This window comes from Cherax quadricarinatus, chromosome 43 (genome assembly GCF_038502225.1).
Source record: "Cherax quadricarinatus isolate ZL_2023a chromosome 43, ASM3850222v1, whole genome shotgun sequence".
In the NCBI taxonomy this organism is placed as follows: domain Eukaryota; kingdom Metazoa; phylum Arthropoda; class Malacostraca; order Decapoda; family Parastacidae; genus Cherax; species Cherax quadricarinatus.
Window position 1 is genome coordinate 3,336,251 of NC_091334.1, and position 25,124 is coordinate 3,361,374.

The 25,124-nt window shown below is 38.6% G+C and overlaps 1 protein-coding gene across 4 annotated transcripts in view; it reads left to right on the forward strand.

Moving 5' to 3' along the window:
• LOC128694154 (vascular endothelial growth factor receptor 1) overlaps nt 1–25,124 on the forward strand; it is a 598,057-nt gene that overhangs the window by 474,725 nt on the left and 98,208 nt on the right. For all 4 annotated transcript variants that reach the window (XM_070093509.1, XM_070093512.1, XM_070093510.1 and 1 more), the window contains exons 15-16: nt 2,135–2,290; nt 23,668–23,804. In XM_070093509.1, the coding sequence (XP_069949610.1) occupies nt 2,135–2,290; nt 23,668–23,804 (293 nt within the window). The remainder of the gene's footprint in view (nt 1–2,134; nt 2,291–23,667; nt 23,805–25,124) is intronic.

Below are 25,124 nucleotides of genomic sequence, written 5' to 3' on the forward strand. Positions count from 1 at the left end.
AACTAAATAATGATCCGATATCAGTTGCCCCTCTATAAACATGTACATCCTGGAGCCTACCCATCAACCTTTTATCCACCAATACATAATCTAATAAACTACTTTCATTACGTGCTACATCATACCTTGTATATTTATTTATCCTCTTTTTCATAAAATATGTATTACTTATTACCAAATTTCTTTCTACACATAGCTCAATTAAAGGCTCCCTATTTACATTTACCCCTGGCACCCCAAAATTACCTACTACTCCCTCCATAACATTTTTACCCACTTTAGCATTGAAATCCCCAACCACCATTACTCTCACACTTGATTCAAAACTCCCCACGCATTCACTCAACATTTCCCAGAATCTCTCTCTCTCCTCTACACTTCTCTCTTCTCCAGGTGCATACACGCTTACTATAACCCACTTTTCACATCCAATCTTTATTTTACTCCACATAATCCTTGAATTTATACATTTGTAGTCCCTCTTTTCCTGCCATAGCTTATCCTTCAACATTATTGCTACTCCTTCTTTAGCTCTAACTCTATTTGAAACCCCTGACCTAATCCCATTTATTCCTCTCCATTGAAACTCTCCCACCCCCTTCAGCTTTGTTTCACTTAAAGCCAGGACATCCAGTTTCTTCTCATTCATAACATCCACAATCATCTCTTTCTTATCATTTGCACAACATCCACGCACATTCAGACTTCCCACTTTGACAATTTTCTTCTTCTTATTCTTTTTAGTAATCTTTACAGGAAAAGGGGTTACTAGCCCATTGTTCCCGGCATTTTAGTTGACTTTTACAACACGCATGGCTTACGGAGGAAAGATTCTTATTCCACTTCCCCCTGGATATAAAAGGAAAAGTAATAAGACCAAGAACTATTAAGATAAAATCAAAGAAAACTCAGATGAGTGTGTATAAATAAACGTGTACATGTATGTGTAGTGTGACCTAATTGTAAGTAGAAGTAGCAAGACGTACCTGTAATCTTGCATATTTATGAGACAGACAAAAGACACCAGCAATCCTACCATCATGTAAACAATTACAGGCTTTCGTTTTACACTCACTTGGCAGGATGGTAGTACCTCCCTGGGTGGTTGCTGTCTACCAACCTACTACCTTTTCATTTATCTATGATATTTATCTATGATATTTTCTTCAAAATTATACTACTGTATAAGAAACACATTAAATAGCATATAACATGCCTTTGTTACTCGTTCACTAAGAGTGTCCTTCTAGTCTTAATTTTTTTTTTTTCAACAAGTCGGCCGTCTCCCACCGAGGCAGGGTGACCCAAAAAGAAAGAAAATCCCCAAAAAGAAAATACTTTTAATCATTATTCAACACTTTCACCTCACTCACACATAATCACTGTTTTTGCAGAGGTGCCCAGAATACAACAGTTTATAAATTCAAGTCTCTACTTAAAAATCACCCACAACTAAATAAATACTGAATAATTGTGTCTCATAAATGCTTAACCTGTGACCCAATTAAACTTTGTTATTTTTAATTACATTACCTAACAGAATACTCCATTCTACTGAATGCTCAGCAACACAGTAAATGACCATATGAACTGTCCTTGAAATACTCATTTGTGCTTAATTGTTATCTGTTTACAGTAATGTTTACCACTGAATATATCATTGCTTAGTTAATTTTAAGTTAATTTTAAGCCTGCCCATAATGCTCCTCATACAAGGGACTTTGGCATGTTACACTTAACCACTGTATTTTTTTTGTGCTTCAATGTATCATGTTCAAATTAATAAATAAATAAATAAATAAAAAATTCAAAGAAAACTCAGATGAGTGTGTATGCATAAACGTGTACATGTATGTGTAGTGTGACCTAAGTGTAAGTAGAAGTAGCAAGACATATCTGCAATCTTGCATGTTTTTGAGACAGAAAAAAGACATCAGCAATCCTACCATCGTGTAAAACAAGTACAGGCTTCCTTTTTACACTCACAAGGTAGGACGGTAGTACCTCCCCGAATGGTTGCTGCCTACCAGTCTACTACTCAGAGGAGAATTAAATAATTTGATTTCATGTTAAACATTATAAAAATTTAGTTAAAGATATTTAAGTGATTAATGACATTTTTCATGTTTTTCAGATTTGAATATCCTTGCAAATGAAACCAGTTTATCCAAGTGGAATTATATTAAAAAAGACGAAGTAACAATGGATCTGGAAGGCAACTATACCTGCAAGGCCGTGGCTAATAGTAATCGACCTTCCAAAGTAATAGTGTTGAGAATTAATGTGCTTTGTAAGTGTAACTTTGTTCTTGTTGGCAGGGTGTACATTCAGAGAGGTGTATGTCTCTCAGTGTATATATGGTAAAAATTTTCCTTTAATCCCTATTTTAGGGATTAGAATACAGTCTTGACTGAGTGTATTCAGTTTACTTAAAGACTGGTGTTCATAACCTCTAGCAGTTGAAGCAGGCCCTGCTTATAAAGCAGGTTAGGTTCTGGGCTACTGCTGAAAAGCAAAAACTTCAGTAAAGTGGAACATAACCTCTTCATTTTCAAATGCATATAAAAGCCTGATAATATATTTACACTAACATATATTGAGTGATTAACAGAGCTAGGCCTAAAAAAATCATATACAGTACACATATTACTCCTTCTTCTTTCAACGTACCAGTTGTATCCCACTGAGGCGGGGTGGCCCAAAAGGAAAAACAAAAATTTTTCCTTTTAAATTTAGTAATTTATACAGGAGAAGGGGTTACTAGCCCCTTGCTCCCGGCATTTTAGTTGCCTCTTAAAACACGCATGGCTTTCAGAGGAAGAATTCTGTTCCACTTCCCCATGAAGATAAGAGGAAATAAACAAGAACAAGAACTAGAAAGAAAACAGAAGAAAACCCAGAGGGATATGTATATATATGCTTGTACATGTATGTGTAGTGTGACCTAAGTGTAAGAAGAAGTAGCAAGACATACCTGAAATCTTGCATGTTTATGAGACAGAAAAAAGACACCAGCAATCCTACCATCATGTAAAACAATTACAGGTTTCCGTTTTACACTTGGCTGGACGGTAGTACCTCCCTGGGCGGTTGCTGCCTACCAACCTACTACCTATAGCATATTACATACCTTCAGATATTTTCATACTTAGCTTAGAGTGAGTGATGAATATATTTAGTGTAGGAAGCTGGAATGAATGAAGACTGGGCGTAACTGAAAGCTGCTGCTGCATTAGTGAAATGAAGTAAAGTGAAGCGTTGTGAAGCTTCGTCCTCCTGTAGATGTATAAGACTACATTGTACTTACATGTCTTCAAAGCAAACTGTATGTTGGTACACTCTGCTTTCCTTTTTAACCTGTGATTTCACAATATTTACAAAATACTTTATTCAGTACTTTGTATGTATGTATGTATACATGTATGTAAAAAGTACAAGAGGAATCAACTAATGGAATGGGTGGGGATTGAACCCATGGCGAGTGAATCCTAAAACTCACAGGCTCAGTATGTTAACTGCTGGGCCAACTGGCTCTAATAAGATTCATCCAACTAGGTATATTTCTATACACTGTAGAGAAGTGGCTTATTATGAGGGTGAGCAGCAGTAGTAGTATGTTAAAAGTGAATGCAAGACTGACAATTTATTTTTGGTATAATTCACTTAGGGTACAGTACTTTGTTCAGCTACAACTCTGGTGTGGGTTATTTAGTTTGACAGTGTGAGTTCCCTGTGAAACCAATCATTGCAGAGGGTAATATGAAAGGAAGGCTCTCTCAGTATGTTTTGCCCTCTTTCTCTATAGAGGAATAATTTTCTATCCTTACCAGTCACAGGCCTTCACACTCCACACATATGAGAGATGTGGTAGTGAAATGCAGTTCCCACCCTGGGGTGGAAACTGCATTCCCACCCTAGGTTCAGCAGATCACCAAATGATGCTGTATTGTCTGTTCCCTCAGGTGGAGACTTGTAGTGGACAAAAGTATGAGAATATGGGAAACAAATAAAAAGGGGAAATTCCTAGAATTTGAGAGAAATAATGGTAGCACTATTCGCTCAGAAATATGCTGCCACCATCTGCTGTTTTAACAGTGGAAGAGATAAAAGTAGCTTAAGTTTCAGGATAAAGGGGAGATATGGAATTTGGGTTAGAGCAGGAAAAACCCTGTGAGAGATAATACAGGATAGCTATAATAAGGTATTGATCCTGATTAGTACTGGCTCTTAGGGTAGCTTGACCTGAAAATTGAGCAGCAGGCACCTTACCAGGGGCTTGACCCTCCAGAAGGGTAAAAAATGTCAATGTACTGTTTAACTTAATCTCTGATCAATAAACCCTAAATACATGGCTCGAAAGGGGAAAATAAAACATACCCGAATAAAACAACTTACAATTTAATAAACAATCATGCATTACAAGGGAAGCTGTAAGTTTGGCACCAACAAAAAATAGTTACTAGCATCAAATACATATTAAATATTAGAATCATTCACAATACAGTGGACCCCCGCATAACGATCACCTCCGAATGCGACTAATTATGTAAGTATATTTATGTAAGTGCGTTTGTACGTGTATGTTTTGGGGTCTGAAATGGACTAATCTAATTTACAATATTCCTTATGGGAACAAATTCGGTCAGTACTGGCACCTGAGCATACTTCTGGAGTGAAAAAATATCGTTAACCGGGGGTCCACTGTATTATAGTAAAACATTCTTAACTGTTATTAGATCTACCACTCCTCCTAGGTTCCAAGGAACTCCCTTACCTTAACATACTGTCTGGTTACTTTCCTTGATCCACTGGCCTAGACATTTCTTCAGGCTTCCACAGGGATCTCCAGGTTCCCAGATTACAAGCCTGGTCTGATCCTTCAGAACTAGAGTTGTCATGGTGTCTAGTAGCTCACTAACACTTCCTCAGTGTGCCCAGGCATCTCTTCAGAGGTGCCCGTTTTTTTTTTTTTTCTAATTCTTAGGCATCTCTTCAAGGGGTGCCTGGTTGCTGCTAAACCTATAAGAGTATTTTCTGGTTTAGTCACAAAACACACAAACAAGTACTATTACAAAAAAAAAAAAATGAAAGATCTTACAAAAGAAATAAGGGAGGAACATAATTTACAAAACATTAGTACTTATTCATCAAAACAATAAAAATGGTATATCAAAATAATTCACTTACAAACCTCAAAGATTATTATATCACTAACAAAAAAAAAAAGAGATCTAGCTTAAACACCCAGTAAAACTTAACACACTTATAAGACACAAAATAATGAACATATTTAGCATAAGTCACATATATAAAAATTGGACAAATACACAAAACAAGACAGGAAACATAAGATAGCAAAGATAGATATAAACTAGGTTAAATTACAGGTAACAGGCAAATTACAGGTAACAGGCAAATTACAGGTAACAGGCAAATTACAGGAAAAAAATAGTTAAGCCACCCTGCCTTGGTGGGAATTGGCCAGTGTGATAATAAAAAAAATAATTAGTAGTATTAGTATAAAAGATAAGTTAGAAAAGTTATAGGTTAGAAATAGTGTCAGGGTAGATCACAGGTCAAGAAAAAATTTACCAGAGAAATAGTCTTACTCCACATCTCTGATAACTAACAGCAGAAATCTGGTAAAATATTTGTGAGAAATAAATTACCTGCATGAGCCTCACTATAATGTTAATACAAGTGTTTTGATTAGAAGGCAACTAAGATATACATTACTTACATTTTGTTGCACCTCTGAGGTATGTGGGAAATTTTTGAGACACTCAGTCACAAGGAAAATGTCTCCCTTCAACACCCACAACCCTCACACACTCACACAATCCAGGACCAAAAATTAAATTTAAAAACATAACCAATAATTCTGTTACTAATATTTAAAGTAAAGGTGGACTGTATAAATTGGGTTTGACTTAACACAAATAACCCGCACATAGAAGAGAGGAGCTTACGATGGCATTTCGGTCCGACTTGGACCATTTACAAAGTCACACTAACAAGAAGTGGAGCAGGACGGGTATATATAGGCAGGAAGAGGTAGTGGTGGTGGTAGTAGTGGTAGTAGTAGTGGGGAATTAAGGAGGAGGAGGAGCCAGTCAAATACAAAGAAAGGGAAGCACTGCAAGGGAGCTAGGTGCCCACAGAGGGAGAGCAAGTACACAGAGGTGGGAGGGAGGGGAAGTAATGAAATAAATAATGAAGGAACAGAAACACAAGACAGAAGAAAGGCAACCCAGAAGAGAAAAGAAAAAGAAAAAAGGAAAGAGGAAAGGGGAAGAGCGAGAAGAAGAAAAAGGAGGAATCAGGTTAAGTCACGGGTGTTCTGAAATTTGGAGCATTTTACAATGTAGTGAAAGAGGAAGGCATCTACAGAGACGAAGCCAGGACTAAGATTCATACAAGGAAAATTGTGTATTAGGGAGGATTCAACCAGATGGCGACTGTTAAAGTTGGAAGTAGGGAAGACAGTTTTAGCAGAAGACCAGTCAATAGGATGGCTCTGATCTCTGACGTAACAGACCTTCGGTGTAGCTATGGGCTCTCCTCTCTCTCCTGTCCTTGCTAATCTTTACATGGAATACTTCGAGACTGTTCTTCTTCCTACCATCGATGTATGCCCTTCACTCTGGCTCCGCTATGTGGATGTCATCTTTGCTCTGTGGCCTCATGACTCCAGCCTCTTCCAATCTTGCACTTCCATTAAGTTTAATTAAAGCTGAATGGGAATCCAATTCCTTGCTTCCTTTCCTTGATGTCCATGTCCACCGCTCAGATACAGGTTTTTCCCTTTCCGTTTACCGCAAACCTATGCACAGTGGCATGTACATTCACTACTTTTCCTGTCATGCTTCCCCTGTCAAGAAAAGCGTACTTATCTCCCTCTTTCTCCGTGTCCTCCGCATCTGCGATCCTCAGTTCCTTCCAGCAGAAATTTCCACTCTTCATAATTCGTTTTCTCGTCTTGGCTACCCTTCCCATTTCATAGACTCTGCCCTCTCACGTGCTAAACGTAATTTCTTCTCTCCCAAACTCTCTACTCCTGGGAACTCTTCTGTCCTCTGCCTTCCCTACATTTCCGGTCTTTCTAATCTCAACAATTATCTCCGTCCCTTAGACATCAAGCTTACTTTCCGCCAGACTAACACTCTTCACACTAATCTCGTTCATACCTCTCCTCCCTCTACAGATGTTCCTGGTGTCTACTCTATTTCTTGCTTCTCCTGTCCTCTTCATTACTTTGGAGAAACTGGTCGATCTCTTTCTGACAGACTTAGGGAGCACAAAAATAGTGTTAGGCTTGCCGACACTAATGATGCTCTTTTCTGTCACATCAGAGATCACAGCCATCTTATTGACTGGTCTTCTGCTAAAACTGTCTTCCCTACTTCCAACTTTAACAGTCGCTGTCTGGTTGAATCCTCCCTAATACTCAATTTTCCTTTTATGAATCTTAGCCCTGGCTTCGTCTCTGTAGATGCCTTCCTCTCTCACTACATTGTAAAATACTCCAAACTTCAGAACACCCGTGACTTAACCTGATTCCTCCTTTTTCTTCTTCTCTCTCTTCTCCTTTCCTCTTTCCTTTTTTCTTTTTCTTTTCTCTTCTGAGTTGCCTTTCTTCTGTCTTGTGTTTCTGTTCCTTCATTATTTATTTCATTACTTCCCCTCCCTCCCACCTCTGTGTACTTGCTCTCCCTCTGTGGGCACCTAGCTCCCTTGCAGTGCTCCCCTTTCTTTGTATTTGACTGGCTCCTCCTCCTACTTAATTCCCCACTACCACCACTACTACTACTTCTACTACCACTACTACTACCACCCCTACCTCTTCCTGCCTATATATACCCGTCCTGCTCCACCTCTCGTTAGTGTGACTTTGTAAATGATTCAAGTCGAGCCGAAACGTCATCGTAAGCTCCTCTCTTCTATGTGCGGGTTATTTGTGTATCATTCTAGTCATGGTATTGTACCTTTCTTTTGTTATTTATTGGGTTTGACTTGCTGCAGGAGGGGGGGGAGGGTTACACAGATATTCAAACAGTATAATGCCACACAAATGGTTATTATTATCACTTACCACAGTTTCCTCATACAAATTACAATGTGGTCCCACAACTGAATTCAAACATGATGTCTCCCCCTCCATATTTTCTCCAAGAGTCAAATCAGCATCATTTTAATATTTTATTTTCATTGTTGAAATACAGTGGAACCCCAGTTTTCATCCAGTCCGGTTATTGTACAGTTCAGTTTTTGACCACTTTCTTCAGCGAAATTTTCCCCATTTTCATACATCCACTCGGAAATCGTTCGTACCAGACGCGTCCTCCTATCAGCGGGGAGTGGCAGACTCAGTGTGCCTCTGTTACCCATTCAGTGAGCATTATTCCGCGCATTCATCTGAAACATTTTGTAATAATTCATTGTTTTTTGTGCTTGCGACTGCTCAGTAAGCCACCATGGGGCCAAAGAAAGTTGTGAGTGCAAGCCCTTTGGTAAAGAGGGTAAGAAACATGATAGGATTCATAAAGAGCTTGTAGAAAAATACGAAAGTGGCATATGTCTGGCCGAGCTTCCCAGGATGTATGGGAAGTCCAAATCAATGATCAGTTCCATCCTGGCAAAGAAAAATGAAATCAAGGAAGCTGATGTTGTGAAAGGGGTAAATGTGCTAACAAAACAGAGAGCGCAAACAGTCGAAGATGTTGAGAAGTTGTTGGTGTGGATCAGCGAAAAGCAGTTAGCGGCAGATAATGGTGTGGAGGCGATAATTTGTGAAAAGGCAAGGCAATTGCATGCAGATTTCATAAAGAAAATGCCTAGAATGAGTGCTGCTGTTAGTGAATTTAAGGCCAACGAAGACTGGTTTGACAGATTCAAGAAGGGAAGTGGCATACAGTGTGGCAAGGCAGGGCGAGGCTGCAAGTTTGGACAAATGTGGGGCCGAAGAATTTGTTGACAAATTCAAGGAGTACGTAGAGGCTGAAGGATTCCTCCCCCAACAAGTGTTCAGTTGGAAGAAAATGCCAAAGAGGACCTACATCACACAGGAGGAAAAGGCTCTGCCAGGGCACAAGCCTATGAAGGATAAGCTAACTCTTTTGTTCTATGGTAACACTAGAGTGAGGATTTCAAAGTAAAGCCTTTACTGGTGTATCACTCTGAAAATTCCTGAATGTTCAAGAAAGACAATGTCATGAAGAGTAAATTGTGTGATGTGGAAGGCTAACAATAAGGCATAGGTCAAGAGGCAAATTTTCATTGAGTGTGTCAATGAAGTGTTTAGCCTGAGTGTGAGGAAATACCTCCTGGAAAATAAATTGCCACTCAAGTGCCCCCTGGTAATGGACAATGCTCATGGTGAAGTTCTTGCCTCCTAATACCACTCCTCTCATTCAGCCCATGGACCAGCAGGTCATTTCAAACTTCAAAAAACTCTACACCAATGTTAGATTAAAATAGGCTAGCATAAAGATGAGAACAAGACTGGCATAGGGTAGTTACATGGGTCATACATAAACAGTCATTTACACCTTAAATTATCACTATTTTTACAATTGACTCTAATCATACAATATACAGGTATTATTTAGGCTATAATAATAAGGTTAGTTACAAGGCATACACATTTACTAGCCCTTCCTAGGGTAGTATGACAATGGCCAGCTGGAAGCTGTCTCAGCCAGTGGCTATAGCGCAAGAAAATGACATTTTATCAGTGCTTGAGCTTCTCTACTCATACCCGCATTTTGACAGGTTATGAACTCACTTATTAGCAGCAGATTAATAGATATGGGTAGTTGGGAAAGACTGCTTAGGCCGACAAAAGTGTGAGAGTGGGGAGCCAGTTTACAGAATGTTGCCTCGTGTTTCCCTCCAGGACTTTAAACTCCAACCCCTGTAAACAAACTCTTGACAAAACTTCTACAAAAGGAGCTCAAGACATCTCTATAATCCTTATTTATACTCACAATAATTCTTATAGTGAATATTAATACAGTGGAACCTTGGCTTATGAATTTAATCCGTTCCGTGACCTTGCTCGTATCCCGATTTGTTCGTATGCCGAGTCAGTTTTTCTCATTTAAATTAACTGAAGTGGCATTAATCCATTCCAGCGGAATTCCTGCTTTCAGGAGGCGTGACAAAATACTTCAGTATGATGATAATATCAACTCTACGGCTTATTTACACATCACAATTCATCTAATTTCACCATCACTCAAGGAATGCATAACAGGTGGATCATTGTCAATGTTCAGCATTTCTTCAGTGTCAGCTTCCTGTAACTACATTAGCACACAGTCAAGATGAGTAAATAGAATTGTCAACACTTATTGCTTGGGTACGTTTATTCTGTTAGTGGGTTGGATCTGTAAAGGACCTGCCTAATATTGGCCAACAGGCCTACTGCAGTGTTCCTCCTTTCTTATGTTATGATGTACCCATGACACCAATCATACCCAGCCCCTCCCACTCATATATTCATCCAATCTCTCTTCAAAGCTACCCAAGGTTCTATCGAAGCTAAAACTTTGGGTAGTTTCAAATTTAGGCTGGACAAATGCATGAGTGAGAGGGGTTGGATTGACTGGGACTTGGACATAAGTAAATAGAATTATTAAAGCTTATTGCTTGGGTAGCGTTTATTCTGTTAGTGGGCTGGATTTGAGAAAGACCTGCCAAGTATGGGGAAACAGGCCTGCTGCAGTGTTCCTTCTCTCTTATGTTCTTATGTTGATGAGTGGAACAGTCTGCCTAGTATGGTTATTGAGGCTAAAACCTTGCATAGTTTCAAATTTGTGTAGGATTTGGAGATTTTCTTTCTTTTTGGGTCACCCTGCCTCGGTGGGAGATGGCCGACTTGTTAAAAAAAAAAAAATACATGAGTGAGAGGGGTTGGCTGTGAGTGGGACCTGCACATGAATAAATAGAATTATCAAAGCTTATTGCATGGGTAGCATTGAAAATTGAGTTAGGCAAATATTCTGTTAGTGGGATGGATTGTGAAGGACCTACCTAGTATGGGCCAACATGCCTGCTTATGAGAGGTTTTTACAAAGCAGAAGTGTTATAAGAAGAGCAGAGTATATGGAGAGTAAAATAAAGGTAAAGAGAGTGGTGAGAGAGTGCAAAAGGAGAGCAGATGATAGGGTGGGAGAGGCACTGTCAAGAAATTTTAATGAAAATAAGAAAAAATTTTGGAGTGAGTTAAACAAGTTAAGAAAGCCTAGGGAAAGTATGGATTTGTCAGTTAAAAACAGAGTAGGGGAGTTAGTAGATGGGGAGAGGGAGGTATTAGGTAGATGGCGAGAATATTTTGAGGAACTTTTAAATGTTAAGGAAGAAAGAGAGGCAGTAATTTCATGCACTGGTCAGGGAGGTATACCATCTTTTAGGAGTGAAGAAGAGCAGAATGTAAGTGTGGTGGAGGTATGTGAGGCATTACGTAGAATGAAAGGGGGTAAAGCAGCTGGAACTGATGGGATCATGACAGAAATGTTAAAAGCAGGGGGGGATATAGTGTTGGAGTGGTTGGTACTTTTGTTTAATAAATGTATGAAAGAAGGGAAGGTACCTAGGGATTGGTGGAGAGCATGTATAGTCCCTTTATATAAAGGGAAAGGGGACAAAAGAGACTGTAAAAATTATAGAGGAATAAGTTTACTGAGTACAGTGGACCCCCGCATAACAATTACCTCCGAATGCCACCAATTATTTAAGTGTATTTATGTAAGTGCGTTTTTACGTGTATGTTTGGGGGTCTGAAATGGACTAATCTACTTCACAATATTCCTTATGGGAATAAATTCGGTCAGTACTGGCACCTGAACATACTTATGGAGTGAAAAAATATCGTTAACCGGGGGTCCACTGTATATCAGGAAAAGTGTACGGTAGGGTTATAATTGAAAGAATTAGAGGTAAGACAGAATGTAGGATTGCAGATGAGCAAGGAGGTTTCAGAGTGGGTAGGGGATGTGTAGATCAAGTGTTTACATTGAAGCATATATGTGAACAGTATTTAGATAAAGGTAGGGAAGTTTTTATTGCATTTATGGATTTAGAAAAGGCATATGATAGAGTGGATAGAGGAGCAATGTGGCAGATGTTGCAAGTATATGGAATAGGTGGTAAGTTATTAAATGCTGTAAAGAGTTTTTATGAGGATAGTGAGGCTCAGGTTAGGCTGTGTAGAGGAGAGGGAGACTACTTCCCGGTAAAAGTAGGTCTTGGACAGGGATGTGTAATGTCACCATGGTTGTTTAATATATTTATAGAATGGGTTGTAAAGGAAGTAAATGCTAGGGTGTTCGGGAGAGGGGTGGGATTAAATTTTGGGGAATCAAATTCAAAATGGGAATTGGCACAGTTACTTTTTGCCGATGATACTGTGCTTATGGGAGATTCTAAAGAAAAATTGCAAAGGTTAGTGGATGAGTTTGGGAATGTGTGTAAAGGTAGAAAGTTGAAAGTGAACATAGAAAAGAGTAAGGTGATGAGGGTATCAAATGATTTATATAAAGAAAAATTGGATATCAAATTGGGGAGGAGGAGTATGGAAGAAGTGAATGTTTTCAGATACTTGGGAGTTGACGTGTCGGCGGATGGATTTATGAAGGATGAGGTTAATCATAGAATTGATGAGGGAAAAAAGGTGAGTGGTGCGTTGAGGTATATGTGGAGTCAAAAAACATAATCTATGGAGGCAAAGAAGGGAATGTATGAAAGTATAGTAGTACCAACACTCTTATATGGGTGTGAAGCTTGGGTGGTAAATGCAGCAGCGAGGAGACGGTTGGGGGCAGTGAAGATGTCCTGTTTAAGGGCAATGTGTGGTGTAAATATTATGCAGAAAATTCGGAGTGGGGAAATTAGGAAAAGGTGTGGAGTTAATAAAAGTATTAGTCAGAGGGCAGAAGAGGGGTTGTTGAGGTGGTTTGGTCATTTAGAGAGAATGGATCAAAGTAGAATGACATGGAAAGCATATAAATCTATAGGGGAAGGAAGGCGGGGTAGGGGTCATCCTCGAAAGGGCTGGAGAGAGGTGGTAAAGGAGGTTTTGTGGGCAAGGGGCTTGGACTTCCAGCAAGCGTGCATGAGCGTGTTAGATAGGAGTGAATGGAGACGAATGGTACTTGGGACCTGACGATCTGTTGGAGTGTGAGCAGGGTAATATTTAGTGAAGGGATTCAGGGAAACCGGTTATTTTCATATAGTCGGACTTGAGTCCTGGAAATGGGAAGTACAATGCCTGCACTTTAAAGGAGGGGTTTGGGATATTGGCAGTTTGGAGGGATATGTTGTGTATCTTTATATGTGTATGCTTCTAAACTGTGTATTCTGAGCACCTCTGCAAAAACAGTGATAATGTGTGAGTGTGGTGAAAGTGTTGAATGATGATGAAAGTATTTTCTTTTTGGGGATTTTCTTTCTTTTTTGGGTCACCCTGCCTCGGTGGGAGACGGCCAACTTGTTGAAAAAAAAAAATGTATTATAATACAGTGGACCCCCGCATAACGATCACCTCCGAATGCGACCAATTATGTAAGTGTATTTATGTAAGTGCGTTTGTACGTGTATGTTTGGGGGTCTGAAATGGACTAATCTACTTCACAATATTCCTTATGGGAACAAATTCGGTCAGTACTGGCACCTGAACATACTTCTGGAGTGAAAAAATTTCGTTAACCGGGGGTCCACTGTATTAATAATAATAATAATTATTATTATTATTATTATTATTATTGTTAATTTAGGGAAGTGGAGCACAGATCCAATTCCCTTGATCAAGAGCCCCTCACCAACGAACCTCCCTTGAGGGGGATGTTCGCATCCTGAAATTTCCTTTGTATCCAGAAGCAAAAAGTTGATCGAGTGACTGTTCATATCCTGAAAAATTCGCATGGTGGGGCATTCGTAAGCCGAGGTTCCACTGTACGTACTAGAAAAATAATCAGACACATGAAGAAATAAACTTTATACACTATATTACAGATAAACAAAAATTCTAGTGAAAATACTACATTGGAACCACAGATAATAGAAAATCAGCATGCGAGAATTGTCACACTTCTAATACATTTCTTTAGTTAATTTCCATCTTTTACAATAATAGGGATGCAGCCTCTCCTCACTTAGCGACTTACTCGTTTACCGACGCCTCAGACTTGTGACGGGCTCTCTGACCAGTATTCATACCTAAATAATGTATATTAGAGCTGATTTGATGACTTGGTCTTGGGAACGGGACTCCATTGTTAAGTGAGGAGAGGCTGTATTTGCAACTCATTGCAATTCCCAGTGAGGGTAGAAATATTGGGTGTGTTTCCTTACACCGGTTATCCATATTCACCCATCAGTGTAAAATGGGTACCTGGGTGTTAGTTGACTGGTGTGGGTTGCATCCTAGAACAAAACTGACCTAATTTGCCTGAAATGCTCTGCATAACAAGGGGCTTTCTGTATAGTAGTAAGTCATTGATGTCAGCTAGGCCTGTATACCTTGTACAGTGGACCCCCAGATTTCGACATTAATCCATTCCAGAGAGCGTGTCTTGTTCCAAATCTGTCATAATCCAAATTAATTCTCCCCATAAGAAATAATGAAAATCCTATTAATCCACTCCATACACCCAAAAGTATTAAACAGAATAATTTTTTTTACATGAAATATACATTTCCCAACACAGAAAACAATGAGACATGCAGAATAAATAAATAATAAAGTGGCACTAGCCTTTATTGAAGATGTATTGATGAGTGATGAGACACTTGTTTTTATTGAACACTGGGATTTTCAGAGTGATACATGAGTAACGGCTTCACTTTGCAATCCCCACAAGCATTTATTTATTTATTTATTTATTTATTTATAATTTGAGCACACATTCAGAGGTACAAAAAAATACAGATAAGAGCAGCATGCCAAAGCCACTTATACTATGCATAGCATTACGGGCTGGCTTAAAATTAACTTAAGATTAACTAAGCAATGATGAAATCAGTGAAAAACATTAATGTAAACAGATTACTATAAAGCACAAGTGAGTATTACAAAGACAGGTCATATGGTTGCATGCATTGTTGTAAATTCAGTAGAATGGAGTATTCTGTTAGGTAGTGTATTTAAAAAATAATAAAGTTAGATTGGGTTTTAGGTTTAACATTTACAACAACATTTACAACAAAACATGAGAGTTAACCTGTCTTTCATAGGCTTGTGTCCTGGGAGTGCCTTTTCCTCCTGAGTAATGTAGGTCCTGTTTGGCATTTTCTTCCAGAACAGTGCTGTTGTGCTGTTTCATCACAATTGAACACTTTTTAGGGTTGGAATTTTCAGCCTTGCCATGCCTTATCACACTGTGTATGCCACTACGATTCTTAAATCTCTCAAACCAACCTTTGCTGGCCTTAAATTCACCAATATGAGCACTAGTTCCAGGCATTTTTTTCTGTTCACCTGGGTGTTAGTCGACTGGTGTGGGTCACATCCTGGGAGACAAGGACCCCAATGGAAATAAGTTAGACAGTCCTCGATGATGCACAGACTTTCTTGGGTTATCCTGGGTGGCTAACATTCTGGGGTTAATTGTTTCTCGGTACATGTAATTGTTTCTTGTTGATCCACACCAACAACAGTCTCTCCACATCTTCGAGTAGTATTTGCGATCTCTGTTTTGTAAGCATATTTGCACTATTCGCAACAATAGCTTCCTTGATTACCTTTTACTTGACCAAGATAGTAGCGATGGTTGCATGGGGTTTGTTATACAACCTGGCCAGCTAGGAGACATGCAATTCGCTTTTGTATTTTGCGAGGAATTCTATAGTGTTTCTCACCTTCTTTACCGAAGGGCTGGTACTAGAAGCTTTCTTTGGGCCCATAGTGGCTTATTTACCAGTTACAAGCACTTAAAACAATGGAATAATACAAAATGTATCGCATGTATGCGTGGAATCATCCTCCCTGGCTTATAAACAGTGGCACACTGGCTGTACATGAAGTGTCTGGGCTGCTCACGCCGTGTGGACACGTTCAGGACGAATGACTAACTGAGTTCTTTGTCGTTAACTGAGCCAATATTTTGACACAAAAATGTTACTTAATCCGATTATTACGTAATCCGATGACATCATAATCCAGGGGGTCCACTGTACATGTACACCTACCATCCGACTTATGACCTGCTCGACTTATGACCACTCGACTTACGACCGTGTTTTTTATGCCAAATTTCTGGGAAATGAACAACTATTTGTGTTGTACACAGTGTTTATCCTAAACCTTACAGTATAAAATACAGTACTAACAGCATAAAAAGTAAAATAAAACATGAAATACCAAAATAAAACAATAAAATAAAGTCATTACAAAAATGTTTTGTTGATATTCAGTAGTAAAGTTCGACTTACGACCATTTCGACTTACGACCGGTTTCTCGGAACCGAACTCGGTCGTAAGTCGGATGGTAGGTGTACTTGTAGACATAAAGATATTATTATTATTATCAAGTATACTCTGACCATGTTTACCATCGCAGAGAGGAAAAGGGTGGATATGTTTTACAGTAGTACAGTGGAACCTCAAAAATCGAACGTATCACATATCGAATGTTTTGAAAATAAGACCATTTTTTCGGACAAACTGTGTCCCTATTATCGAACGCGCCCCTGTTTTCGGACCGCCGGGTACGGGACCTATCTGCTGGCCCGCTCTGCCCGCGTCCCCATGCAGGCGCCGTGAGCAGTCTAGCTTTGTTTATGCTTGAGTGAACACTAACCTGTGATCTCATTCACACATTTTATGATTATTTAATTGTGTTTAGTGCTTGTGGGGCTGTGAAATAAGCTGCCATGGGCCCAAAGAAACTTGCTAGTGGTACCCCTGTGGTAAAGAAAGTGAGAAACACCATAGATGTGAAGAAGGAAATAATACAGAAGTATGAGATTGGAGTGAGACTTGTTGAGCTTGCCAGGATGTACAGAGGACTGTGGACAGTTATTTTGTGAGACAGAAACAGACGACTGTAGACAGTTATTTTGTGAGACAGAAACAGATGACTGTGGACAGTTATTTTGTGAGACAGAAACAGACGACTGTGGAGTTATTTTGTGAGACAAACAGACGATTGTGGACAGTTATTTTGTGAGACAGAAACAGATAACTGTGGACAGTTATTTTGTGAGACAGAAAAGATGACTGTGGAGTTATTTTGTGAGACAGAAACAGACAACTATGGAGTTATTTTGTGAGACAAACAGACGATTGTGGATAGTTATTTTGTGAGACAGAAACAGAGGACTGTAGACAGTTATTTTGTGAGACAGGGGTCCAATGACTCACAAGCTGGTCCTAGTGGCATTAAAATACAGAGAAGGGAAGCAACCCCAGAGAGGGCTTTGATACCAGAAGTCCTCATGGAGGGGGATTCTCCTTCCAAACAATAACACCAACTCCCTCTCCTCCTCCCTATCTTCCAGATGCCATCACCAATCTTCAATAAAGGTAAGTAAAAATGTTATTTTATATTACTGTACATAATTAAAGACTATAGCATTTCTTGTGTGTATGTAAAACTGTAATTAATCTCTATAAAATGTATTTTTTTTTGTGAATATTTTTGTGTTTCTGGAACGGATTAATTGTATTTCCATTATTTCTTATGGGAAACATTGCTTCGAATTTCAGACTTTTCGAATTTAGAACTAGCTCCTGGAACGGATTAAGTTCGAGATTTTTGAGGTTCCACTGTACATGTATCTGTATTAATGGCAGAGGTGCCATGAGTACACTAAGAGACAACACAATAAGTGTCAGGGGCCCAAGACTGTTCAACTGCCTCCCAGCATATGTAAAGGGGATTACCAGTAGACTCCTATATGTTTTCAAGAAGGAACTGGACAGGCACCTAAAGTCGGTATCTGACCAACCGGGCTGTGGTTTGTACATTGGTTTGCGTGCAACCAGTAGTAACAGCAAGGTTGGTCAAGCCCTGATCCACCACGAGGACTGGTCATGGACCAGGCAGCAGCTGCATTGACCCTCGGAATGCTCTCCAGGTATACTTCAGGTATACATAAAAGACCCTAAAATATAGAATTCCCAACCAGAAGATTGTAAACTCCATTTATCCAGCAACTTTTTCAAAAATAGTCAAACAATACCTCCTTAATGTAATGTAATTCACTTGCCAGCCAACTAACAGTTTTCAGTTATATACTACACTTTTTATCTCTTTCCACCTCTCCCTCAAACTACTTCCTGCCTTGCCTCCCTCCTGTATAAATACTAGCTTTCCTCCCTTGATCGTAATAAGTTTCATTCTCCTATGTGAGGGTTATTCATGCCTTGTGAAAAAAGTCTTGATACTTAGAGAAATCATTGTAATATTATCCTTCCTCAGACAAACTTTACTCCTCATTATTATTATCCTTGGAAAAATAGACACAAATGTAGTACATTAGGGCCTCGCTTTACAGCGTTTCGCTTTATGGCGTTCCGCTAATACGGTCATTTCAAATTATGACCAAAACTCGCTATACGGCTCCCCCACCTGACTTTCTAATACGGTCACCGCGCCCCACCCGGTTTGTTTACATTCTCTGGGAGATCCTTAAGCACTAAGTCTCTCCATTATGTCTGGAAACTCCAAAATTTCAGGTGTTTTTAAAAGTTATTTCATATTTTATATGTACTCTGATACTTATACTTATGTATACCTGTACCTAAATAAACTTACATACTGTGCTGGTACGCAGGTACACATTAAAATCAGTGTCTTATGTCTCGAGACGTCATATTAGTAATGATAATAATCACCGAGTCTCATTTAAATGTCATATATTACGTTAATATACACATTTTCATTAATCCATCTATGATATTTTTTCAAAATTATATAATAAACACTATGCATAACATATAAATATGATAAATACACCCCACAGTAAAATAAATAAACATAAATATGAGATGTGGTAGCAGACAACTTGCACAAGTGATGCCATATTAGAAATGATAATAATAATAATCTCTGAGTCTCATTAAATTTATTTATTTATTTATTTATTTATTTATTATAAATTTGTGCACACATACAGAGGTACAAAAAAATACAGATAAGAGCAGTATGCCAAAGCCACTTATACTATGCATAGCATTACGGGCTGGCTTAAAATTAACTTAAGATTAATTAAGCAATGATGAAGTCAGTGATAAAACATTAATGTAAACAGATTACTATAAAGCACAAGTGAGTATTACAAAGACAGGTCATATGAAGGATTCTGTTAGGTAGTGTATTTAAAAAATAATAAAGTTAGATTGGGTTTTAGGTTTAACATTTATGTGATATAATTGTGAGAAACATTTAAGATATACAATTTATAAGGTTCAGTTATTCAGTATTTATTTGGTTTTGGGTGAGTAAGTGATCTTTGAGTAGAGACTTGAATTTATAAACAGGTAGTGTTTCTTTTATATTTACAGGTAATGAATTCCAGATTTTAGGGCCTTTTATGTGCATTGAGTTTTTGCATAGTGTGAGATGAACACGAGGAACATCAAAGAGTGATCTGTGCCTTGTGTTATGGTCATGTGTTCTGTTGAGGTTGGCAAGGAGATGTTTGAGGGGAGGGTTAATATCAGAGTTAAGTGTTCTATGTATGTAATAGGTGCAGTAATAAGTATGGATGTTTTGTATGGTGAGTAGGTTTAGTGTATTGAATATTGGTGGAGTGTGCTGCCTGTAGTGAGAATTTGTTATCATTCTAACTGCAGCCTTTTGTTGGGTAATTAGTGGTCTGAGATGGTTAACTGTTGTTGAGCCCCATGCACAAATTCCATAGGTGAGATAGGGGTAAATAAGAGAGTGATATAGGGCCAGGAGGGCTGACTGTGGAACATAGTACCGTATCTTCGATAGTATGCCTACAGTCTTGGAAATTTTCTTAGAAATTTGTTGTATATGTGTATGAAATTTGAGTCTATTATCAAGGTGGATTCCTAAGAATTTTCCCTCTGTTAGCTTTGTGATAGGTGATCCGTTTATCATTATGTTAAGAGGGACATCTGTAGCTCTGTTACCAAACTGAATGAAGTAGGTTTTGTCAATGTTTAGTGTAAGTTTGTTAGTCCTCATCCAGGTAGATATTTTCTGTAATTCGGTATTTACAGTATTGGCTAGTGTGACTGGGCTCGGGTGAGAGAAGACGTATGTAGTGTCATCTGCAAATAGTGTGGGTTTGAGTAATTGCGAAGCATTTGGAAGGTCATTTATGTATAGGAGAAAGAGAAGAGGGCCAAGGACACTTCCCTGTGGGACACCAACTGTAATTGGTTGCGCAGAAGAGTTTGCCCCATTTGCGTACACATATTGGCTTCTGTTGCTGAGGTATGACTTGAGGTAATTGAGGGAGTGCCCTCTTATACCATAGTGTGACAATTTTACGTGGAGCAAGTCATGGTCAACTGTATCAAAAGCTTTACGTAAGTCAATGAAGATCCCCAGTGGGACTTCTTTTTTCTCTATTGCAGTGTATATATGTTCTAGCATGTGTATAATAGCATCATTAGTATTTTTATTAGGCCTGAATCCAAATTGGCAGGGGTTGAGTATGTTCTGGGAGATAAGGTAGGAGTAGATTCGTTTATGAATTAGTTTTTCAAAGATTTTTGAGAGAGGGTGTAAGTTGGATATTGGCCTATAGTTATTCAACTCTGTTTGGTCTCCTCCTTTGTGGATCGGGGTGACCCTTGCTATTTTGAGTACTGTAGGGAAGGTGGAGGATTCAATGGATTTGTTAAAGAGTGTTGCAATGATTGGAGATAGCACTTGTGACACTTTTTTATATATAAAGGGTGGTAAGGTACTTAAATCTCCTGCCTTGTTTTTTAGTGCATTGATAATAAGGGAGACTTCGTATGGGTTAGTCGGAGCTAGGAACAGTGTGTTCGGGTAGTTGCCGGTGAGGTAGTTATTTGGTGGGGTATCTGAGCTTGGGATTTTATGGGCAAGGTTTTGTCCTATAGTGGAGAAGAAATCATTGAGTCTGTTTGCTGTTTCTGTTGGTGGGAGTTGGGGTTCATCTGATTTTGCTAATTTTATTTCGCTATTTCGTGATATCTTTTTTGTTCCCAGAATTTCAGATAGTGTTTTCCAGGTCTTTTTTATATCACCTCGTAAGTTGGATAATCTGTTCTCATAATACAATTTTTTTGCCCTTCTTATCAGGCTGGTTAGGATTGACGAGTAACGTTTTGTTTGGTCTCTGGTTATGTGACCCATTCTGTACTGTTTTTCATATTGGTGTTTTGTATTTATGGATTTGAGAATGCTGGGTGTTAGCCAGGGACTGTTCAGTCTCTTTGCTGTCATCTGTTTAGTTTTTTAGGGCAGTGCTTGTTATAGAGGTATTGGGTCTTTTTTAGAAAATTATTAATACATTCGTCAATATCTGTATAGATTTCTAGCTCAGTGTGCCAATCAATGTTTGCTAATGCTGTTGCGAAGTTATTAATGGCTGCCTCATTGTGAAGTCTGAAGGTGACTTTAGTAGTGTCTTGGGGTAGTTTACCAAGAGTTGTTATGAGGAAAGTAGGGTAGTGGTCTGTGGTATTATCTGTAATTATGCCTGATTTTAAAGGGGATATGGTGTTGGTCCAGATGTGGTCAAGTAGGGAAACACTAGTCTCTGTAACTCTTGTAGGTTTTGTTACTGTTGGTAGTAACATACAGTTACTCATTGTGTTTGTGAATTCAGTAACGTGTGGGTCCTGGTCTTGCAGGAGATTTATATTGAAGTCACCTGAGAGTAGTAAGTGATCTTTGTTCATGCGTGCATCAGTTATCATACTTCCTAGATTTTGACTAAATTGGCTAATGTTTGACTGTGGAACTCTGTAGATGTTTATCAATGTGAGAGGTTTTTGTAGGTATTTGGATTTGAATTTAGCTGTCTTATATTACGTTAATATACACATTTTCGTTAATCCATCCATGATATTTTTTTTCAAAATTATATAATAAACACGATACATAACATATAAAGATGATAAATACACCCCACAATAGAATAAATAAACATAAATATGAGATGTGGTAGCCAGATAACTTGTACAAGTGATGGTAAGAATAACATTTTCTTTAATCTAACTTAAGAGAAAATGTGTTACTGGGGGTAACTGTAATATGTCTAGGGGTATGTATGTAAGTAAGTTTATTCAGGTATACACAAATACAGTTACATAGTTTATCATGCATAACAGCATATGTGTAGAGAATCTAGGATAACCCAAAAAAAGTTAGACAGAGTGACTTATTTCCATTGCCTTCACTCAGAGCGTCATTTCTTCTAAAATTGGTGTTACATGAGAATGGGAGTGTTCTTCTTTATTTATTCTACTGTATCAATGTAGAGACAACTTGTACACAATGTAATATGTACACAAACCAGACGTGTACACTTTGTTTACAAAACTTACGTTCTCCTGGTTTGTTTACATAACTCTGCGCCTGTCCTCCCTCATGTACTCATTCTCTCTCTCTCTCTCATTTATTCATTTTATCTCTTTTACTCATCCCTGACCCTACATTAAGACTACAAATATTTTAAGGTAAGTAATGAGTGAACTGTATATGCATTTTATCGCTCTGGGATGCTTAAATATCATAGAATAGTATGTGGTAGCCCGGCTGACTACCATACATGCCACACATGATTTCTTACAATAAATACTACTTGTCTCACCCTAGATTAAGACTATAAATATTTTAAGGTAAGTAATGAGTGCACTATGTGTGTATTGTACTTTTTTATTGTTTTTTGATGCCTAATTTTATTGCTAACTTAATATATGTTAGTGTAAACTTGTTATCTAGTATTTTTATGCATTTATAAGGGGAAAAAAAAGGGTGTTCCACTTTACGGCGATTTCCGCTTTACGGCGGTAGCCTGGAACCTAACCTGCCATATAAGTGGGGCCCTACTGTATAATGCAGTCCTTTATTGACTATGTTTTGCCCATACAGTGGGCTTTATTAAGGCACAAACAGATCTACCTGGGCAAAGAGTACACAAGTACAGTATATATATGGTGGAGAATGTTGGGGAGGTTGGATTAGAGACAACATAAATAAACCCCTTGCCAGGAAACTACTACTTTGTTGTTATTCCACACAACAACATACCTATTAGCACATCCCATGCAGGTCCATCTCAGATCCAACCTCCCCAACATACCACCTGACACTCCACACCTTATATACTCATGTACTCTATACCTAAGTGGATCTGTTTGTGACTTGATAAAGCCCACTGTGTGGGTAAAACGCAGTCAATAAAAAATTGCATTATACTGTATTTGTGTTTATTTTCCAGTGTCAGTGTTTTATATCATTTATCTCCGTTATAATCCTTACTCATACTGTATTCCAAATTATTTTTAAGCTGCCCCCTAGCTTTTATAATGTGCATAAAATATCAATCCTGATTTGTCACACAAAGCCTAATTATATGTACTAGAACTGTAAGTAGTTTTAAGGTCTAGAATTAGTCTGTCCAAAGTGTTTTGCATAATTATGGGCTTTTCCATGTATTATGTAAATTATGTAATTTCATTGTGAACAAATATTTGACTTTACTTTATAGCTGAAGAACCAGTGAAGTTCACAGATAGTGCCAATATGCACATCAGTGGAGGAACAGTATCAGTCAAGGAAAATCAGCAGTTCAGTTTTAACTGTACTGTCACTGGGACACCAACTCCAGTCATCACTTGGTTTAAGGTAAATACTCATTTTTTGGCAGTGCCTTTGTTTTTTTTTTTTTTAACACACCAGCCATCTCCCACCAAAGTAGGGTGACCCAAAAAAGAAAAAAAACTTTCACCATCATTCACTCTTATCACTGTCTTACTAGATGTGTGCAGATGCTACAGTTCATATGTCCTCCATGCTGCAAATATCCCCCCACCCACTCCATCAGATTGCAGGCAATACTGGAGGTAAGAGGTCTAAAATACCTACACAGTGTGAAAAATAGACACAAATGGAGTACAGGAGGGCCCTGCTAATATGGATATTTCAAATTATGACCAAAAATTTTTTTATAATAATAATAATATCTTTATTTACTACAAGTACATATATATGGTATACAGGCCTAGCTGACATCATTGACATTATACTATATAGAAAGCCACTTGTTATGCTGAGCATTTCGGGCAAATTAGATCATTGTCCCAGGATGCAACCCACACCAGTCGACTAATTCCCAGGTACCTATTTTACTGATGGGTGAACATAGACAACCTGTGTAAAGAAACATGCCCAGTGTTTCTACCCGTGCTGGGAATCAAACGCAGACCTTCACCGTGTGAAGTGAGAGCTTTAGCCGCCAGGCCATGGTTCCCTGATTCACTATTATTTCTGTCATGTGCCAATTTGTTTGTGTACACCCTCTGTAAGCTCCGTGTTTCTTGATTATATCTGGAAACTCTCCAAAATTTTAAGCGTTTTAAAGTTACTGCATATTTTATATATACTCTGATAATTGTACTTATTCTTTCAACACTTTCTTTCAACACACCGGCCGTATCCCACCGAGGCGGGGTGACCCAAAAAAGAAAGAAAATCCCCAAAAAGAAAATATTTCATCATCATTCAACACTTTTACCTCACTCACACATAATCACTGTTTTTGCAGAGGTGCTCAGAACACAACAGTTTAGAAGCATATACGTATAAAGATACACAACAAATCCCTCCAAACAGCCAATATCACAAACTCCTCCTTTAAAGTGCAGGCATTGTACTTCCCATTTCCAGGACTCAAGTCCGGCTATATAAAAATAACCGGTTTCCCTGAATCCCTTCACTAAATATTACCCTGCTCACACTCCAACAGATCGTCAGGTCCTAAATACCATTCGTCTCCATTCACTTCTATTGAACACATTCATGCACACCTGCTGGAAGTCCAAGCCTCTCGCCCACAAAACCTCCTTTACCCCTTCCTTCCAACCTTTTCGAGGACGACCCCTACCCCGCCTTCCTTCCCCTACAGATTTATACGCTCTCCATGTCATTCTACTTTGATCCATTCTC